Raw genomic sequence first — 21,889 nt, 5'->3', positions numbered from 1 at the left:
ATCATACACTCATTTCTTAGGTCTGAGTTAAAAATATATACCCTTAGTGCACTTATACACTAGAGAAAGCTGCAAAGGAGCATTTGAGGGACAAAAACTGGGAATAAGCTGGGTAAAAACTGGACCCTCCATTCCTACTGGTCAAGCAAAGTTAATGTCGAAATGCAAGTTATGATTTTTACATCTTTCACACTTTCAATTTGCAGCCGACTCTAGTGCAGTGCAAACTCTAGCCTGTACGAACCCTTATGCAAGTTATATATTTTAATTAATTTGTCATATTGCACAACTGAAGAAACCTATTATCCAAAATATTCTCTAATCTCATACTAACTATGCCATAAACTGTTTAAATCTCAATGAAGGGGTTCTCACCTGGATAGGGTGGTCCGGCAGGGTGTCCTGGCACCACCAGGCTGTTGGTCGGTAAGGTGGGCGGAGGAGGCAGTGTAGCAGGGGTGGCGAACATGGCCGGATGGCTGGAGAGGTGAGAGGGCGAGTGAAGGGAGTAGTGGGAGGAGGGCAGACCGGCTATGGAGAGAGGAAGAGGAGGAGCAGGAGACGGGAGGCCGCTGAGGTGATGAGGGGAGTGAGGCAGGTGGTGTTTTGGAGGAAGCGTGGAAGGGTTGTTGCTGTGATTAGAAAGGAAAGACAGTATATGAGAAACAATATCGATAAAAGCCAATTTTCAGGTTTTATTACAAATTAAAATGTGTTTTTGTTGTGAGAAAAACAATATTTAATCACGTAAATATAACAAATAAAAATTGTATATATACAGTGGTGGCCAAAATGATTAGAACACTAGTATTTTCACCAGCTAAAAAAATGGTTTTAAGTCAGTTATTTCTACCTTTTGCTGTAGTGTGTCAGTAGGAAATATCAGTTTACATTTCCAAACATTCATTTTGCCATTAATTGTAATAATCCAGTGAGATTTTTGTGCTCCACACAGAGATCTGATCTGATCAGATCATCATCAGTCTGTCTGGAATGACATGAAGAAACAGAACAAACTGAGACAGACTAAATCCAGAAGAACTGTGGCAACGTCTCCAAGATGCTTCAAGAAACCTTCCTGCAAAGCTACAGTACTGTTAAAAGTTATAGGAACTGGTGTAAAAATGCTGTAAAATGAGGATGCTGTAAAAAATAATGTCATAAATAGATTTTCTTTATCAATTAACTATTAACTAAATTAAATTTCAGGGAGAGACAGAGTTTTTCAGGGAGCTTTGCAGGTAGGTTTCTTGAAGCATCTTGGAGACGTTGCCACAGTTCTTCTGGATTTAGTCTCAGTTTGTTCCATTTCTTCATTTCATTCCAGACAGACTGATGATGATCAGATCTCTGTGTGGAGCACAAAAATCTCACTGGATTATTACAATTAATGGCAAAATGAATGTTTGTCAATGCAAACTGATATTTCCTACTGACACACTACAGCAAAAGGTAGAAATAACTGACTTAAAACCATTTTTTAGCTGGTGATAATCCTAATATTCTAATAATTTTGGCCACCACTGTGTGTGTGTGTGTGTGTGTGTATGTGTATGTGCATATGCATATATATATATGTGTATGTATATATATATATATATATATATATATATATATATATATATATATATATATATATATATATATATATATATATATATATATATGCACATACACATACACACACATTATATATATGTTTTTGTAAAAAAAAAAAAAAAAAAATCAAAAGTTACTAACCTGATGTCGTGAAGACTGCTGTATGGCGAAGGATGGTGATGGTGACTGATGACTGGCTGGCTGTGGTGCGATGGGGGCAGGACTCTGTGCTCCAGTGAATGTGATTGGTTCCTCAGGAGGGAAGGGGTGGGGTTAGGGGGCACAGATTCCTTCTTGATAGCGAGAGGGTTCGTGGAGATTGGGTGCGGTCTAGGCGCGGGGGCTGCCGCCGCAGCAGGGGCAGGAGACCCCGTAGGGGGCGATGCTGGAGTCGGACTTGAGATCGGCGGGACAAACGAAACGTCGTTACTCTGTTCCTGGCTACGCTGAAGTCCAGACACTTTGGTCGAGCTGGTAGTTTTGGACCCGAGATTCTCATTCGTTGGCGTAACTAGAAAGAAAGAGAGACACAAAGAGAGTTTAGTCTGTATCTGCTTAGTTTCTGTATTTAATTGAGATGTCAAATGCAGTTTAGATGCTTTTATTGATATACAGTAGCTGGGGGGCAAAGACCTCAGGTATTTAGAAATAAATCATGCAATTCTTCCAATTGTAAAGGCCAGTTCACACCACAGGATAGTGAAAGTGCCATAGGGTTTTTTTTTTTGCTCAGGTGCATGGGAGCATCTCAAATCAAATGCACATGTAGTTTGGCGCAGCTGTCGACATGTAACCTATAGCGTGATATTGGTTTGCCAATCCATCCATTAGGTTGCAGCAGGGTGAACAGAAACCAGCTGCGATGCCTTCTTCTCCCACTGTGCATAACGCTGGCATACGCCAAGACACCAAACGCATCCACATCTGTCTGACTGTCTTCCTCTCTGCGCCTCATCTTTCTCATCTCCCCTTTATCGTTTCATCCCAGGTTTCTTTTCTTTCCGTATTTCTTTCTCTCTCCATGGGTTTTATGAAGTGTTTAATCAGGTCATTTTCATGCTTGACTATAATCAGATGATCCAATTTTCTGCAAGCAATCCAGTCAGAATGAATAAATCAGAGCTAATTAAAGTTAAATGCCGTTCCCATTCATAGATTTACAGAGCACACAGTCTGCCATGAAATAATTATGTTTCAATTGTGCTGTGAAAAGGGATCATGCACCCTTTATACTGGCCTTTCAGAGTCCCCCCTCGCTCGCTCTCTCTTTCTCACAAGATATTTCCAGGGATTTTGGTAACTGCCAGAGTCTTTGTACAGAGGAACTTCTGCTTTTGCCCAGTTAATCGGAGCACAGTGCAAGAAAAAAAGCTTTTAGACTCAGCATTTTACAGACTATAGTCATTCAACACGTAAATGCACAAAATAAGGGTTAAGAAAAGGATGGTGCATCAAAAAATCCATCTATAAATATCCAATAGCTACTAGTGTGTACACACACACGTGTGTATATAAATATACATTTAATAACTCATGTACATCTTATCATAAAAAAATGAAACCCATTTCAGTTGACCACTGTGTGTAACCAAAAATCATAAGGGAAAAGATTGAGAATCTACCAAGGAAAAGTCCATACTGATCAACCACTTACAGAATAAAATGAATAAATCAGGATATAACACTGATATTAACACTGGTAAATATTATCATTAGCGAATCTTAAAATTAAAATGTGTTGTTCATACTTTGAAATATAATACTGTGATGCATGAATTCACTTTTAGCATTTAAAACTTTTTTTTTTTCCCATCCATCCATCATGGTATAGAATTTTAATATTGGCCAATTATTGCATATCGTTTGAAAATAAAAACCTCTGTATTGGCATACACCTGTTTCACCAATCATTGCCTATTTGATTGCCAACAGTGCTAGACAAGAACACAGAAGGGAAAGACGGAGAGAAGTAGAGAGTAATTTAAGACAATATCTTCCACAGGCCACTAATTAGCACATTTAATGCAGCCATTCCTAACAGCTTAGTGCAAGCTCAAACAAGACTTTGAAAGCCTGCAGTACACATACTCTCTCCCAGGCCATTAAAACCTCAGACCGGAGCTCCTAATGGAATATCTGCGCTGTATTAACATAGCACTTAATCATTAATGGACACCAATAATTGAGGGATAAAAACGCAAGCTTGAGTTCTTGACATATTTCTCCCCTGCCGAATGTGACGCACCTCCTAAATGAGCCCAAACAGAACGTGTTCTTACAAAGAAAACTGTCCTTTTAAGCGCGTAGGTGGTGGAGCTTGTCCGCCTTTGCAGCTCTGGATTGGTTTTTGAAGGTTTTCCAGGAACTGCAGTGGTTAGGATTTGTAGGGCAGTGCCTCGTACAAGATTAGCACGAAATGAGAACTTCTACCCAATTGCTCGGAAAGGTCTAAACAGATGCACTCACGGATAACCCCGTCTTGCTTGCCTTTTCCTACAAAGCACAGAGAAGAAATACGTCGCCCGTAGGTGACGTTGTCTTGGAAACCGGTCTCCGAGGCACGTTTGTGCGGTGAAAGCGGACAGTGGTAGTCAGGCTCCTCAGCTAGCGGTCCATGGCACTTTAGGCACAATGGGCCCTGCGCTCTCTCTTAATGATGATTCTAATGGGTCATAATGGCAGCCAGCAGGCAGGACAAGACATACAAGCTTGGCTTCTTTCTCATTAAAAAAAGTGCCCTGTGAATGTCTCGGCTCGTCTGGATGCCTGCTGTACGTAACGAAGGGACTTCTTCCCAGTCTGGAATGTGGCCGTAATCATTTCGCACAAAATGTGACACAATGTCATTCGAAATGAGCGCCGGGCAGCCGGTGTGATGTCACGCTGCTGCCAGTGGCGGTGCTTGTCTTAGCACGGGCGAGGTTGTCACCTGCGAAATTCTTGTCAATTTTTGGCTGCGGAAAATTGTTAATGTGTCAGCCTCACTGTAGACACGTCACAATAACGGATAGGGCAAGTTGCCACATTAAAGATGTACGGCTTTCAATTTTCTCAAAACATTCCATATTGTGACTGTTGGCCCTGAAATTCTGCCTTAGGAATCTTTTAATGAGAAGACAGTGCCAAATAAACTTGTAACTCCTTTAACTTTCGTTTCTGACAACAGACAGGCCTCAAGGCAGAAATATTTCTCGGAGACAAACAAGACCTCATTATCCAACACCAAGGTTAGTGATAGATTTACTGTGCCCACTTACAACAAAACCACACAACACACCAACTTCAGGGTAAATGGAGTAGATTTTTACTGCTTACCCGTTCAAAAATTGCCACTGTTATTTTAGGGTCTTGGATTGCTGCTTGCTAGGTGTTCAAAGAAGTTTTAATGTATTGCTATAACGGTTACTCCCAAAACTCTGTTAGATATGGCTCTTTCTATGGACTATTTTCACCCATTTCATTGTCCACCAGGCAAAAATCAACATCAACAAGAAAAGTTAAACCAAAAGTATTTCTAACAAGTGTCACAATTTTATTATGTCATAGCCATAACAAAAATAGCACAGAAATAAATAAAGCAAGCGTATATTTGCTTCAACACAAATTGTACAGCAAAATAAACAAGCAAAAACAAATTATTATTATATAAAGCATGTGTTCTTGTGTTATAACAACACAAATGGTGCAGCAAAATAAATAAACATGATTTATTATTGTCATTATTATTAAGATAATACTACTAACAATAATAATTATCACCATCATCATAAATATGAATTATATTCATAATATGAATTGTTTTATTTAAAAAAATAATGCATATGTGCTATAACAGCACAAATGGTGCAGCAAAATAAAAAAAGATATATTATTTTTATTATAAAGGAGGAAGAGGAAAAGAAAGAGGAAGAAGATACTAAGGCTAAGTAGAGTTGGACTACAATTCTTGCCATGCCATTTTATGCCTTCCAGTGCTCTCAAGCTTCGAACAGAATGGCATTTTCAATCTGTAACATAGAACAGGCAACAAAAGAGACCCTTAAGATTGAGTGAAATCACAGCAGAGCTATTAGACACACAGACAAGAGCGCCCTCAGGAACACCCACAGATTTGTGGAGGTCAAAGGTCGCATTCTGAGGAGGGAGTGACACTCCCTTGGGAGGTGTTGGCATCCCTGTTCACCAGATGACACTTCAGCAGACTATTGATCTATCCTCTACCCTGCTGCTTCTCTCATGGTACAATCCCTCAAGGGACTCTGGCCTCAACACGTGCCTACTGCGGTAGAAACCACTAGCAGTGTCGGTAGGGGTGTGCATTCTCATGACGGATGGTTCCTGCAGAGGCAGGGTGACCCCAGCATCGCCCCACAGCTGTCCCACTAAGATATCCTTCACCTCTGACCTCATTTCAGGCTCAGACAGCCGTCTAGGAACATCTGGAGAGCTGCCGTACTATAGCCGTTACACACACACCGACATGAAGAAAGTGCAGACAGATGGCTGTAGCTTCCAGAGAATATTCTTTCCAGGGTTCTGAAAAAGTCTCTCATATTATAAGTGACTTTTCTAATCTACTCATGATCGACAGTTGTGTAACTAAGGAAATTAATTTTATGACAACTAAATCATCAGCACATGATATGCAGTCACACACATTGAGTAAGAACTTTCTTGGAAATTTTGTTCATGACTGTATCTTAAGTACATATTTCACTATTAATGGGACAGTTCATACTTTGGCAGTATGAAATTGCAGAGAAGCAATGGCACAAAATCATAAAAGTGTGTCTTGCAGGGCTGGGCATCATTTAGAATTGGATTTGACAACACCATTTAAATTTAAGTTTCGGAATTTGAATTCAGTTTGAAAAACAACAAACAGGACTCAATTCTAATTTGAAATTACACTCCAAAAAAAACCCCCTCTAAACTCTCTAAAAATATGCCCCAATGTACTGTTTTGAAGGAATTTTCTATAATGATTTTTCACAGGCGTTTCCCCTAATATTTAACCAGAAAAACAAAGTTTGTCAAGACAAAATCTTGGCTTAGACAGACAGAACGATAGATGGATGGGTCGTTCAACTTAGAGATGCATAGATAGATAGATAGATAGATAGACAGACAGATAGATAGATAGATATCTCTAGTCTCTTTTGCAGTGCAAGGCATGGTGGTTAATATTAGCACAAAACATTCCCACATGCATACTTTTAATATACAAAGCATCAAGACATCATCATCACCACACTATTTTCAACATAATGCTCAAGACACACTAATCCTAATGTTGCACACTATGAATTGCAATGCAGCCATGTCTATTTCCAGACTATTAAGCCCCCCAACCCCCTTACCACAATATTCTCAACCGTCTCCTGTTGCACATGCAAATGGGAGATTATGGATTTTTGTCTTAGTCTGTCTCTATTTTATATGTAATAAAAACAGCTCATATGCAAACAGGGTCTTAAGATAAGGCAGCAGGGGATGCAAATTCTCTCAAATGACCAGGAGCCATTGATGCTTATTGCAAATACTCACACACCATGCTGCCTTCTGCCGAGAGAACTCAAGCCTAACGCTACACATTGTGAGTTCATTTCCCTTGCAAACCCTGTGGTATATCTCTCCATCAACACTGTGCGCCAAAAAATAAACATTAATACTCATGCACAAAAACAGAAATAAAACCTCAAGTAACACACTAAAAGCCGCCTCCAGCTGATGAAGTCAACAAACAGAATAAGACACAGGAATTTATCTCCTGAACAGGTGCTGCATGGAGAGCTGTCATCTTTTCACAGATTAGCGGCATCCAGACAGGAAATTCTCTCCTCTTTACCAGTCAAATCCACTGGGATCTGCATTTCATTGTGCCAACAAAGAACAGAGAACGCCAAAACATCTAAATCACAACTGGGTGGGTTCCTCTAGCTGATGAAAGAGATTTTGGCTTCAGATATGTTGATAATAAGCCTGAATATGGTCTCAGAGCTGTCAAAATGTGATAAGTTCATTTATAGGGAAAAACACCATTTAGAGATGTACAATATATTGGTGACCATATTGGTACTGACATTATTAGTTTTTTCTTTTGAGATAATATTTTAGTAGTATGGCTTCTATTGTACATTAAAATGTTTTTGCCTAATTTCACATGGTAATACACAATAAATTATTATTGATAAATTAAATTAAAAATATAAATGATTAAATATATTTATTTATATTTTTATAATGTAAATATATCATGATTTCCACAAAAATAACGTATCAGGATTTCAAAAAAAATTATTAATAACCAACTACCAATACTAATTGAGCACCAAATCAGCATATTTCTGAAAGATCATGTGACACTGAAGACTGGAGTAATTTCAACAGAAAATTCTGCTTTGCCATAACAGGAATAAATTACACTTTAAAATATGTTACAATATAATTTTTTTTAATGGTATTTTTACTATATTTTTCAAATAATATTTCAAATAAAAGACAGCCTTGGCGAGCATAAGAAAAAAATCCAAAATTACACCAGTAGATATTAAATGTAAGACAAAAATAATATGCATGTAGGTCACACTCTCTTTACAGTGCTGTACCCCTGATGGCATATGTTTTGCTTTACGCCACTGTGTAGTATTATATGCAGTTACCATTTCACAGTGCTGTTGTATAAGCTGCCCTACAGATGCATAAACACATACCGTATTTCTCTAGGAGAAGTTTAGCTGAAGCTCCTCTAAACCCATCCCTATTGAGAAAACAGACTTTGCGTTTCAAGACAATTTAAGGGCCAATGACAGCTGGTGCGAAGACATCGGTCCTCTATTTCCATCTCTGTTCGGGACAGGGCAAGGTGGCACCAGAACACTCCGGGTGTTAAGCTGCAACATGTTGGCTGGTGAAGCCCACACAGAAAATCTGTGAGCGCCTACTGTTCATTTCAGAGATCTGGAAGCTTTCCGTGCCCTCCATGAACCACTGCTTCCCCATGCTGGGAACAGACTCACACTGTGCCCATATGGCTCAGACGGCATATGCCATCCTGATTCATGCCATGCGTGATTACTGACGGACAGAATGAAGACTGGGGGGAAAAATGCGTTTAAGGTTATTAGCTAAAAATTAAGCGCAATGACTTGAGGAACAAACATGATGTCAGATTATCTTCTTTTTATTCGCCCGGACTTTCACAGCTACCAAAAATGGCTTCATTGAGTCCCTAGAAACTATTTCATGTTAAAGACATTGTTCACCCATAAATGAAAACCTCATGTTGTTCTAAACCTGTATAAATACTAAATGAGAAACATAAGTATCATAAAGGTAGCGCATATGAATTCTGAAGCAACAAACTGAAATGGTTATACAAAAATCAACCACTCTAGCTCTCTCATGAGAAAACTAGTGATGTCGGATTTGTGATCAAATCATTTCAATGAATTGATTCAGTCTAAATGATTCATTTATTATTCAAACTCTATCAAGTCACTGCAGGGGAAGACTATCAATGAATGGCAACACAAACTAATTTTGCATCCATTTTGAAGTGCCAGTTCATGTTCGTTATATAGCTAAAAAAAGAGCATGTTTTCATATTTTCTCCTTTGTGCTCTGTGGAAAAAAAAGTCAGTCATACTGGTTTAGAACAACAAGAAGGTGAACAAATAACAACAGCACTGCTCTCTGGATGAAAACGCTCTATTCCTTTAACAGTATGCAGTACGTCTGCAACATTGGGTTTTAAGACAGCGATGAAAAATACAAGCTCTTCACTAATCTATCTGCGCCTCTGATGTGGGCTGGGCATTTCCAAGCGTCCCAGATTGTTTGTGTGGTACCACGTTGTGCCCAAACGGCTCATCATTTCATTAATTAGCTTGAGCTGCACGGTTGGCAAACGCGGCAGGCACGGCGGCAGCTGTCTGGATTGATTAGAGAAGAGGACCCAGCGCTGCAATTATCTAGATGACTGCAGACAATGGCTGTCTGCTCTAATAAAGATTCGTCTTACGGCTCAGCAGGGTGTTGGAATCAGCGGAGACTCAGTCGTATGCAGGCCAATACAACAGACAAATCTCGATTCCTCGGCCTTTGACATTCGGAGTAAAAGCCAAAATATGAGAAGCAACCATAAGTGGCCACAGTCAGTCCACGTTTTGGTTTCTTATTTGATTAACCTCAAAGCAGGGTTTGGATTTGTTATATTTTAGATAGCGAATTTTCGCCATTTCGAGCCAATAGTAATACAAGCGTAAAAGCAACACAATATGGCACCAGTATATTGTGCATCCCTACTCAGTACCATGGTATAACTCCAAGCGACATTCCTTTCAGGAAGAGCACAAGAACTGATGACTAGAAGAACAGCCATCATTATAGAGCATTCTGGAATGGCAGCCCATTCTCTCTCAGGCTCTCCGGCTCTGGTTTCTTTCCAGCCGACTCTCAGCCTCGCTTCACGGGGCAGCGCCAGGCTCAGCATGGGCAATAATTCCACCTCAGCATGTCAGCTTTATTTAGCTGCATAATGCCCTTACAAACCCAACAATACCTCTTTGTTACCCTGCAGGAGAGCATCCTCTATTAGCACTGCCAGCTGCTTTTCTCCTGATTTACAGGCCGCAGAGAAAAGCAGGAGGTGAAACAGGAGGAGAAAAGCGAATGAAAAGGAAAAAAAACAAAAAACAGGCCAAACAACATGGGCAAAAGCCATTTGGAGTAGCGAGCATTTTACCATGGGAGAGCACAAATAAAGGTGTTCTCTAACAATGCTATCAGGCATGAACCTGCTTCAGACCCGTATGACTTAGGTGCATATAATATCATCTTTCAGCGAGTAACTGATTACTTTTCAGTGGAAGAGGAAACGGATGAATGGGAATCATTCAACGGCCCAAGTAGCATAACATGGGTCTGAAAGAGCTCTTGTGCTTTCTTGCCCCCCTCTTTATGTACCTGGAACTGGCTTTCCTATCACGGTGAACTCGCAGGAACAATCCCAGTTTGACAGGCCTTCTTCTACCCGTCACACCTGACTTCTTGTTTTGACGTCGTGGCCATAGTGGCAAGGTGGTGTAAAGGCATACTGTCAATATTTTCATTCGGATAATGTTCCCTCAAGTGCTTTTTCACTTAACCGCTTCCAGTAAAAGAAAAGAGCATTGGACGGAAACCGATTTGGATGGTTAGCATATACGCCTGCACGCACGCCTCAGTAGAAGGTGCACATGTGGACGACCGCATGCATGTTTTTCAAATGTCTTATGATTTTTCTTTCTTCCCTAATGACTCGCCTTGTGACTTTATTATGAAATAATTCAGCCATCTCAAGGCGAAGAATATCTCGACATCTTCACGCCAAATTAAACTGGATAATCGGCTTTAAGCAGAGCTGATTGTATCTTTCATAGTGTGACTTTATGGAAAAAAAACGTATTAAGAAAGAACATGACATCAACACGGGTCAAGTAACAGTCAGACCAATGGTTTGATCAGACCAGATCTCATTGTACGGACTGTTTACCTCCATTCCTGGAATATTTCCGCATAAAAGAATTGCTCTCTTCCACCAAAATCCTTCACAGATGCTTGAAGAGCATTACGTCCCATTGAAGACCATACAGGGCATGTTTTACTGTGTTGTTTTTATGAATGCCTTCAAAAAATTGTAATACCAGAAAACCACACTGGATGAAATTGAGATTGCATCAGAGGTGGAAAGATTGTACAATATTCTGCAGAAAGCACTGGAAAAATCTTTTCATTTTACTGAAGGGAGAAATGACCCCAAACAAAACATTCATTGTCACTCTACAATCTTATCATTCAATCTATATCCTTCAAGGCTTATTTTTCAGGTAGGCTGGGGACTAGCATCTGCCAAAAAAGCTTCTGTATTTTAACAGGCCAAAAAAAGACCCTGAAACACCAGTATTTTGAAAGGAGGAGGTCTAGGGTCCCTTTCTGAAATGCATCACTTCTGTATGACACTGTTTTAAGAGGCCACATCTGAGTGTTTACAATAGCCAAGCGTGTCCTTTCATGTAGACAGGGGCTAAATTACAGCTCTGAGACCCTCTTACTGTGACTCCTCAGGTGGGTTTGACACTGGGATAAGGTTGCAGGGAAATATCAGGTTAGCAAACACACACACTACTTTTAGGCGCTTTCAATCATGCAAGAACGGCACTAAACAATGGGGGTGAGGTATGCAATGAGTGTCAGTTTAGTTTCTTAACAGAAACAGACATATTGAGGTAAAATAAATACAACAGTGTTTTTCAACAAACTAGGGTCAAACATCTTGCAGACATTTGTAAGAGTATAATGTATAACAGCATGACCAGTATAGTCTGATTCACAAATAAATTTGTTCTTTTAATAAATCAGAAAAAGTCATCATTTCTAAATCTGAAAAATCTGTCACAGCTGTTAATACATTTTTATTGGATGTTTACGTAACAACATCCACATTCAGAAAAGTTTTACACAGATTAGTTCGACACACTGAACATACTGTACTTCAGCCATGCTCATTTGCATCAAATTAAATATGGCGTCTACTCTGACCAGGGTTTATGATGTATGAGCCCGGGCTTAACCCATCTGTATAGACTTTAAGCAGTACAGGGAAGTAATAAAGGCAGTCTGAGGGGGCAAGGAAGGTTTTGGAGGTGTGCCAGTAAAACTAATGTAGACAGGCCCTCTGTCCTGACCTCCAGCACCGCTCAGGGGGACCCGCTCAAACATGCATGTCTCCTCTAATTTCCTGTTACAGCTCTTTCGCTCGCGCACACACACACACACACACACACACACACACACACAAAGAAACAACATACTGCCTTATTATGGTCATAGCGTAGTGAATAAAGATACAGACACAGAATATGCCACTTCAGACAGACTTGTAATGGAATACATGAAATAAAATATAAATATTTATATATTAAGGATTAATATTTAATATATTTAATATATAACAAATTAAATATATGTATAATCTTTTATATATATTTCTTTTTAAAATAAATGCATACACACATTTTAAATATTAAAATGTATTCTTTCTACAAAAAGTCATATTTATTTTATTTAATATACAATACAAGGGGTTTTCTGTGGGTTTTATTTTCTTTCCAAAGTAAATATTTCTTTAATTTCAGACTATGAGTGCAATTTCTTTTTAATAACCAAACAAAACAGAGCACTTAAAAGGTTTACTCGTGCAAACAAATGCATGCATCTAGAATCCAGCTTCTTGTATTCATGGGGCACACAAAGGACATAATAAACGGTTGTCAACTAAACATGGAGCACATGAGCAAAAGCTTTTTCTTAATTTTTTGGCAGAATGCATGAGGCATAGCTCTTCAAAGATTGCTGTCCATGACTATACTAGACACAACTTTTTAAATAGAGGTCCATCTACGTTTTCTACAGAAGTGTTTAAGTGCAAATAGGCCAGCTAAAAGCCTCCCAGAAGAGAAGCATTTTAAAGCTGGTTTGAAAGGGAGACCCAGGTGGTTCATTCTTGCTGAAGAACCTTTGGGCCATACTAATGTTCTCACTGCTCCTGGTTCAAATTCAGGCTATTAGTAAAAGAAAATCCATAGCCTTGGGTGGATAATAAAGCACCTCAGCTGCCCATGTAGACATAGACCAAAACTCTGTGACATGCTTTCAATTTACTTGCAATCATACCTCAAGAGAAGACATCCCAAACCATAATCCAACACCCTCTTCAGTGCTACAGGGGTTCAGACCTGAGCTGAATGTATTTATCTCAGATATCTTGGATTCATCTATAAAAAATACAATTTATGGTGTCTAATTCAACAAAGAACATGCATTGAGTTCATGTAACCATCCGGGTTATGCAGGATTTAGAACTGAATAGAGCCTTTTAAAATCCAATTCCTGGATTGAGGTAAAAAAAAGAAAAGAAAAAAAAGGATATGCAATTGCAATTCAAAACAATGTAAAAATCAAATTAATCAGGTATTTCAAGTATAAAATTAAAATGAGCTGAAATTCAAAGAATGCCAAAAATTAAAGTTCATGTCGTATATATATATATATATATATATATATATATATATATATATATATATATATATATATATATATATATATATATCTCATTATATTTAATAAAAACAACAAACCAAAAATGATTGATAAAAACTAATGTGAACCCAGGTGGAAGAACACTTCATTTCCCAGAATGCATTACATTTGTTGTGCATTCTTTAAATTCTTCCTTCTGTTACTCCCATTTAAATTTCCCATTACCAGTTAAACTCAAAAACCTGCTTAAATATAAATAAAACTATGCATTAAAATTTCATGCATTTAGAACTATAAGAAAACTATAAATTTAGGTTAGTTTTCTCAGAAAAGTATAAATACAATGGGGCAGACGCTATGTTTGGAAACAGGTTTGAATTCAAATTACATATAAATAATACAGGAAAATATGTTGGTGATGCTAGTGGTTCAAAATTTCAACTCCACCTTTAAGATAACATTACAAAACTCACGAGTACTCCAATGGTTGTACCGTACAAAGGCAGGACTTGTTCAGTACCTGCTCATCTTTTCCACATCTATTGCCACTGTGGCCCTCCATGCCCCCTCACACCTAGAAGAGGCAGCTAGGTCTACCTCTAAATGGCTCTTCATAGTTGAGATCCACTCCTGGGACCCTCTTATCCGGTCTCTCCCAAGCGAGGCAACACATCAGCGGGGTTCAGCGTCCCACTCTTCCGCTGCTCTCCAGCGCGGTGCTAAAATAACAGCCACTCTGGGTCTGAATGGGGCCACTGGAGAGGAAGGCTGTTAAGAGGCCTATCCCGTGCTCGGCGCAAGGGGGAACAGATGCCTGTTTGATTAATAGAAGACCACACAGACTGGGATTTATACATTTTTTCTTTCCTTCTCTTTTGAGCGCAGAGAGCCTCATGCAGAGCGGTATTTGCGCCTTAGCGTAGCTCGAAACGATTAATGACAGTCTGAACGTACAATACGAACGTCTCTCGCTGAAGTGCGTCCCTCTGCGGTTTTCTACCATGTGCTGATTTCAGGGCTAATTAGCTTAACCTCACAAACCGTCTCTCTGAGCTGCTAGACTTCAGCGTGATGAATGCAGATGGAATAACAGAGTTACCTAAACGTACGGAAGCATGTGTTTGTACTTGCACCGAATACATATAGCATCGATAAAGTGCAACAACAACTTGAATAACACTTCTTGCATGACATAATGCAACCGCGTTAAACCGCGTCTAAGTCCTTTGAACTCCAACAAGCATGGCGGCGCTTTTGCATTGTTCCTGGTCATGGAATTCTGTTCATTTAACCTCCTTCCTGCGCTCGGCCACAGAATTCCGGTCTTTATAAGATCCTTCTGAACCGGTTCCCGAAATGTCGAATCCATTACAAGCGTGTTTGCAATATCCATCCAGTCTAGCAATTCATCTCTGCCAGTGACTGAACATTATCCAAGCTTCATGTTTGGCCACAAGCAACAACCATCTGGCTTTGTGAGCGAGGATAACAACGTCCTCTGCAAATAGCATTGACTTCAAACGCAGGACACAATGAAACAAAATGCTAAAAATCTCATCCTGGCATCTCCTTCAAACGGGCGATAAAGAGCTAAGAGTACATATTTGATATTCACTGCCTATCCTGATAAAAAACATACTCTCTCTCACTTAAAAAAATGCAACTACCCTGCAGCTAGACTGATGGTTATCCCAGCCCTAGCGGGAATGATCACACTGGGGATAGTTAAACGAGCTCCAGCAATCAACTCTTGAAAGAAACCGGTCATTAGCTGGCCCACGAGTGCTAAAATTACCCTGCGCAAATGCAGGCAGACTCCTGAGAAGGCCTGACCTCAACTTTACAAGCTGCTCTCCTCGCTGTAGGGCTCCTAGATCATCTCAAGAGTGCTGTTCCATCACCGTCTGGTCCCAGGGCGGCCGTGGCACAGGGTAAGGATGGTTTTAACAGGCTTAGCCCAGGGAAAGCTCACTGAGAGGTGAAAGGCGCTTACTTGAAGTCTGCCCAACTATGGAACAATGGCTTCTCTTGCGGTGGCTGAAGCGGGGACGGCTGCTCCTTGGCTTTCTACACAAGCACCGAATGTTATTATTCAATGACTGAGTCAATGAAAGCATGTCTAATTAAGATCCGGGTTAAGATTTGTGTGTATTATGACATTACTTTCATAAGCACGTTTTCCATAAAAAGTCTAATTACCATAATGCAGCTGGATGTTTTATCAGTTATTCTCAATGGGGATTCCCATTATTGTAATTAAATGATGTAATGATCTAAATAAGTATAAATTAAAAGTAGTACAACAAATACTATGATGAGCATAAAACTATGATGAAATGTTTTTTATTTATACTCAACAAAATTTATGTGATTAAAATTATAGCAATACAGTATATATTTATTGAATAAATTATATATATAAATAGAAAAATGCAGCTTTGTTGAGCATAAGAGACAAAAAAAAAATCTTATAAAATAAATTATTCCAAACTTTTGCGTAATAATATTCATTCAAGTTCAAATTCTCACTATTAACAAATCATTAACTACAAAATTTATTAATATTTAGTAAATTAGTTGTTAATTGTAGGTATTAGGGATGTAGAATATGGTCCTGCAGAATATGGTAGTGCTTTATAAGTACTAATGAATGTTTAAGTACTATGTTTCTAATAATGGGCATACTAATAAGCAACTACATAATAGTAAGAATTGGTCCCTATACTAAAGTGTTAACATTCTTTTTTTTTTTTTGCATTAAAAAATATGTATGGGGTACTGGACTGTTACAAAAATAAGTTCATAGTGCAACAATGATTTTTGTGGGGTGAGATACGGTCCAAGCATGTTTTTGCATACTATTAAATCCTCTAGACACTGTTCACTTTCTGCAAAGCTCTCAGCCAAGGTAGTTATATTGGCATTTGAAAGGTTATGTCTCATCAACTATGGTTTAGAATCTTTCCAGATGAAAGCAACAATATCAATACCCCATGCACAGTCAGCTTAAATGCACAGAAACTGATCTAGCATTTCAGCAAATGGCCAGACGTCAACAAAATCAATACGCCATGTGCAGTCGTTTGACCAAATTGAAATGAAATGAAAAGGGAAACGAACACGTCGAGATGTAATATTATTTTCAGAAATGTGTTAAGAAAAACAACTCCTGCCCGTTTAGATAATAGTTACGGCCATAGTAGTATAGCATGGCTCTAGTGCCTATTCATATAAATAGCACATGACAACAGAATCATAATTTAAATCATCATAAATATTGAAAGGATATTAAAATAATTTATGGAGCAGGTTGGTCGACAGGGTATGTTTTTCTGTTTGCACAGAGCAAAACGCCGGGCGGAGAGGAAGAGGAAGATAGCTTTAGTAATTGCTTTTTCTACCCCCGAAGCAGCTTCCTGCCTTTTATCAAAAAGGCAATCTCTGTCAGTAATGGCTCAATTAATAATTAAACACATGTTTTATCTCCTCCACGCTCCCGCTATTTATTTTCATCTTCCTGACAGGCAGAACTACACAAACAGGGTTAGCGCTATCAATAAAGAGGAACATTCATAACACTCGCTTTCCAGAAATGAAAGGAAAACACACACACACACGAGCCAGCTACCACAACAAATGGTCATATGTTCCGAGATGGTGGGGAGGAATAATAAAAGCTGGAAATAATAAAGAGATATGAACGCCATTCTTCCGTTGGAGCTGAAGTTGCAGTTCTGTTTCAGAGCCAAGTGGGACCGAACGACATTTACGAAACACTCCGACCCGGAGAGAAATTTCCCTCGTCTGAAACATTCAAATTGAATATATATCCAAAAAGCTTTAGAGCGTGGGCGCCTGATATTCCCGCAAAGTCATTTACATACTTTACATATTGGTCAGACAGTCAGGTCTCTTTCTGTCTAACAAGCCATTCTTGAACAGAACAAGTCGCAATATGGACCAGACCTTTGAATAAATGGAAATATGCGTGTAAACCAAGAGCTAAAGAGGTGGAGGAGGGAAAACAAGCATGAACAATCACCCAAACAAAGGACAAGCCTTCTGTGTTTATTAATATCAAATGACAAGCAGGGCTAAATGACTATCCGCACCACAATAAGAGCTCGGACAAACCAGCTGTGGAACGTTTACACGCAATAACAGCTGGACAGGCTTTGTCAAACAAACACAAATCCAATTCCACCCGTACAGGCTACAGAAACCCTCGCAATGACTGGTGGGTTTAATATTAGCTGCTAATCTTGAAATATACGGCCGCTCTCGCCGGTCCATCCCTGACCGTGACTCCACGATCTCAGCGCTTCCACGATCCGACAGCTGCAAAGCTGATTAGCTGGTCAAAAGGTCAACTTCTATTCATTATTTAATGGGCAAGAGGCCACAAACACTGCAGCGCTAAGGTTAGCAATACATCAGCATTAACCTCGGCCGAGGAGAAGAGGCGCATACAAACACGCCGCCCCCCCACCAATCCCTTGACCCCTACTGGCCTCCACTCATTTTTCCCTCCCTCTATTTTTCGCCCATGCAGGAGGGGAGAAAAGCGAGTGCATTTTATATTCTGAAGGGCTGAGGGGAGGGCGTGTGCGAAGGGGGGCTCCTCCGCTGAGGCAGAGCAGGGAGCAGACTTTTATTGACATGCAGCAAATAGCGGGTAGGAACAAAGGCCACTCAACGGCTATTGAATCGTGGGCCTGCAGACAGAGTGCTTGATTAGCGATTCGACACGGAGACCCTGAGCCGTGTAGCATATAATGAGTGCTTAGAGAACGACCCTGTGGCTCCCAGGGGACAGCGGTGGAAGGGAGGCAAGGCGGGGGAGCGGCATCCATCCTCTGCGGAATTGATTCAGCCAAATGCTATCAAGAAAAACAGAGTATAACGTGTGACGACCAGACGTGGCTCTTAATCCGGAATTACATACGTTACGATAACGGTATGGACTGTAAATATTATTCATAATAAATTAGTTGGGTCAATTTGTTTTCATGGGTTGGCGCGCAGGCAACGGTGGATTAACAGCGAAAAGCGTACGACCGATGCGCGTTATCAATTTGATCTTGTGCGGTTGTGGCACTGGCTGTTACCCCCCTGCTTTTTTGTTGCTTTCTCACTCTCTTTCTTTCTTTGTTCTACAGTCCTAATCCACTATGTGTGGGCCGGTAAGTTTAATGGAAACAATTTATTAAGTCCAGCTTAAAATGCCATCTGCTGTTAAGCCTTCCAAAGCCGCTAAGCTCTCAGTTTGGCCCGAAGCTGGCGGTGCTTCTCGCGTACAGTAATACGCTGTTTAAAATGAGCACAACGGGTCAAAATTAATCAGGATTAGCAAACCAGAAATCCACTTCACAAATGGCTTTCCACTACAATCTTCCTTCGCTATCCCAGCATGCCCTGGGTTTGCCTGACAGACCTCACACACAAAATGGGTGCGTCACCGCTAGGGCTGCAACAACGAATCGATTAAATCGATAAAAATCGATTACTAAAAGCGTTGGCAACGAATTTCATAATCGATTCGTTGTGTCGCGCGACGCGAGACGTTTGATTATTAAAAAAAAAAAAAACTTTAGTTGAGCACGGAGCGGAGTGAACACACTCGGTCTCTCTCGCGCACGGATGCTAGCAGAGTTTGGCGCCTCATAAATAAAAACAAAAGTAAAAAAAAAAAAAAAAAAAAAACGAGCGGAGGTAGAGGAAAGATACATGGCGGAGGCAGAGAAATCCGTGCGACCCAAGTCATCCAAGGTGTGGGAGCAGGGGCGGCGTTTGCGTATGGCAGAGTATGCAGTTGCCATACCCTAGCCCAGTCAGGTGCTGTGAAAAATTATCCAAACTTGAGTCGCTTATAATTCGTTTTATTATTTTAAATCAGAGAGTTTTAAAAATAGTAAACCAATGATAAGCATTAAAATAACTTGTCAGTAAAACTGTGAACGCCATTGGATCATCGAGCTCTCAGCGAGACCTCGTAACTTCACCCGCCTCCGTTCAGATTGACGCGCGCACAGCCTGGAGAAGATGAGATCTCTGCTTTTTCGCAATGCAAGGGTGAATAAATAATTGGTGTTTGAATAGTACAGCGTTTTCTTTACTCAAACACTATGTCAGTAAAGGATAATGTTTTTGTGTGTTTGAAGAGTGGAGAAGAATTAGTTATTTGCTGTCTATATCGTTTTAAATATCCTGTGCATTATGTGCATAAGCGCTTAATTTGAGATTTTGGCCAAGTGTATTAAACAACAAGAAAAACTAAGCGCCCATATAGCTACAATCAAAGTTATATAACCTGTAAAGTTGATGAAAGCATAATGCACTTAATGCTAACTTTATTTTTGTGTTAGTCCATTTTATTTTATTTTATTATTATTATAACAGCTCAGGGATGTTCAAGGAGCAACATGTTTGTGCACTTTCTAAAGATTTTAGTTCTGTTTTTGAATAAAGGGTTGGAAATGAATGCTTTTTTAAATCCGATTCATCGATTAATCGAAAAATAATCGACAGATTAATCGATTATTAAAATAATCGTTAGTTGCAGCCCTAGTCACCGCTTCACTGATGGGTAAAATGAAGAGAAAGAGACCAACCCCCCTCCCAACTACGCTTGGAGTCTCTAACCTTATTGTGGAGCTGGCAGATGCTGCACACTCTTCTAGGACCAACAATCACCTTATATAGATGCATTAGCTGTAGTGTAGCTCGGAAACCACGAATGTAAAACAGAGCTATACTTCGTACGTGATAGAATAATTGACAGATAGACAGATCAACATACAGATAATTAAAATCATAGATAGAAAAACACATCCACAATGATGCAAAAATTACAGGTAGGTAGACAGACCAAACATTAGTTCAAATGATAGATAGATAAAACGAACAATGCGTCAATCATTACCGTAACGGTAGAACAAACAATAGCTGGAACGATAACTACAAGAACAGCTGGAATGATAACTGCAATGACAGCTAGAGCGATGGATCGAATGATAGCTAGATAGAACGATGAATTTGCTATGCCTTCATTCAGAGCAAGAAAAACCTGGCTCTATTGGATGGAGAGCGAGCCTCTTAAAAAGTTACAAAAAGCACAGCGACAGCGGTAATTATATGAGCTCACATTAGAATAAAACTAAACGGCTGTTAAGCTGATACAAAACTTGTATGTCACCACAGTACTTGACTGAGGCCACAAAATCAATCAAATCATGCACAAAAGCTGTTTACAGAAACAAAGACACATGCATATTTGTGTAAGCAGCACCACATGCATGCCGAGGTATTTCCCTGTAATGCAATTCTCCAACGAGAGACGTGAGCCAAGCGAGTGATCAGTCTGCCAGAAGTTCTCCAGGGCAGACCAATTTGGGGATCAGAGCGGAGCGAGCTTTAGATTGGTCTCGGCGGACGTACTGTAATGGGACACATATGCTCCTATACCCCCAAAATCTAGAATAACAGCCTGAAGGAATGGGTGCATTCCATGGAACAAAGTCTGGACAACCCACATTCAACAACGACAACAGGAGGACAAGGGTAATGATACTATACATTCCTTGCCAAACGATTTGGAAGCTAAAATCAGAAGAGTGATTACGGCGACTGCAAAACCAAGTGAAAGGGCACAGCGCCACTAACACACAGGAAATTCGAAAATAAACTCAACTACTATTTTTACGGTTTCAGGTAAACACTTAGCCAGATGCCCTTGACCTCTTAGACTTCAGAAGTTCTGGAATACAGAGCCAAAGGTTTCCAGGTTAGACCTAAAAGACACCGAACTGGAACTACAGCGAAACTACTGGATGCATAAAGTTATGAAGACCAAACTTAAACCATCATGAAACCTATGGATATCAAAGGCTATGAAGTCTGAACTTGAAGAATAATGCAACTTCTACTAGCGTTTTGAAAAATGCTGCCAGCATTTTTGATCAATATCACTAAATGGCCTCCAGCTAGTTCCAGAAAACTGGAACTGTTATGGAACTAAATGGACATCACAAGTTATGACGTTATGAAGGAACTTAATGGATATCAATGGTTACAAAGTCTGAACTGGAGCTGGATATTAAAGATTACAATGTCAGAAATGAAACGTTATAATTTGAAATATTATCGTCAAACATCATCAGTTTCAAAGGTTATACCTCCATGCGAGATCTCTACAGACTTGGCGTAAAAT

The 21,889-nt window shown here is 39.7% G+C and overlaps 1 protein-coding gene across 1 annotated transcript in view; it reads right to left on the bottom strand.

The window, feature by feature from the left end:
- Window positions 1-21,889, bottom strand: part of fbrsl1 (fibrosin-like 1) — a 293,809-nt gene that overhangs the window by 18,856 nt on the left and 253,064 nt on the right. Inside the window, 2 exon segments of the mRNA XM_058776797.1 lie at window positions 376-632; window positions 1,741-2,110. Of these exon segments, the coding sequence (XP_058632780.1) occupies window positions 376-632; window positions 1,741-2,110 (627 nt within the window).

The sequence above is a fragment of the Onychostoma macrolepis genome, chromosome 05 (assembly GCF_012432095.1).
Source record: "Onychostoma macrolepis isolate SWU-2019 chromosome 05, ASM1243209v1, whole genome shotgun sequence".
Classification (NCBI taxonomy): domain Eukaryota; kingdom Metazoa; phylum Chordata; class Actinopteri; order Cypriniformes; family Cyprinidae; genus Onychostoma; species Onychostoma macrolepis.
Note: the sequence above shows the minus strand (reverse complement) of the source record. Positions and strands in the feature narration are given on the sequence as shown.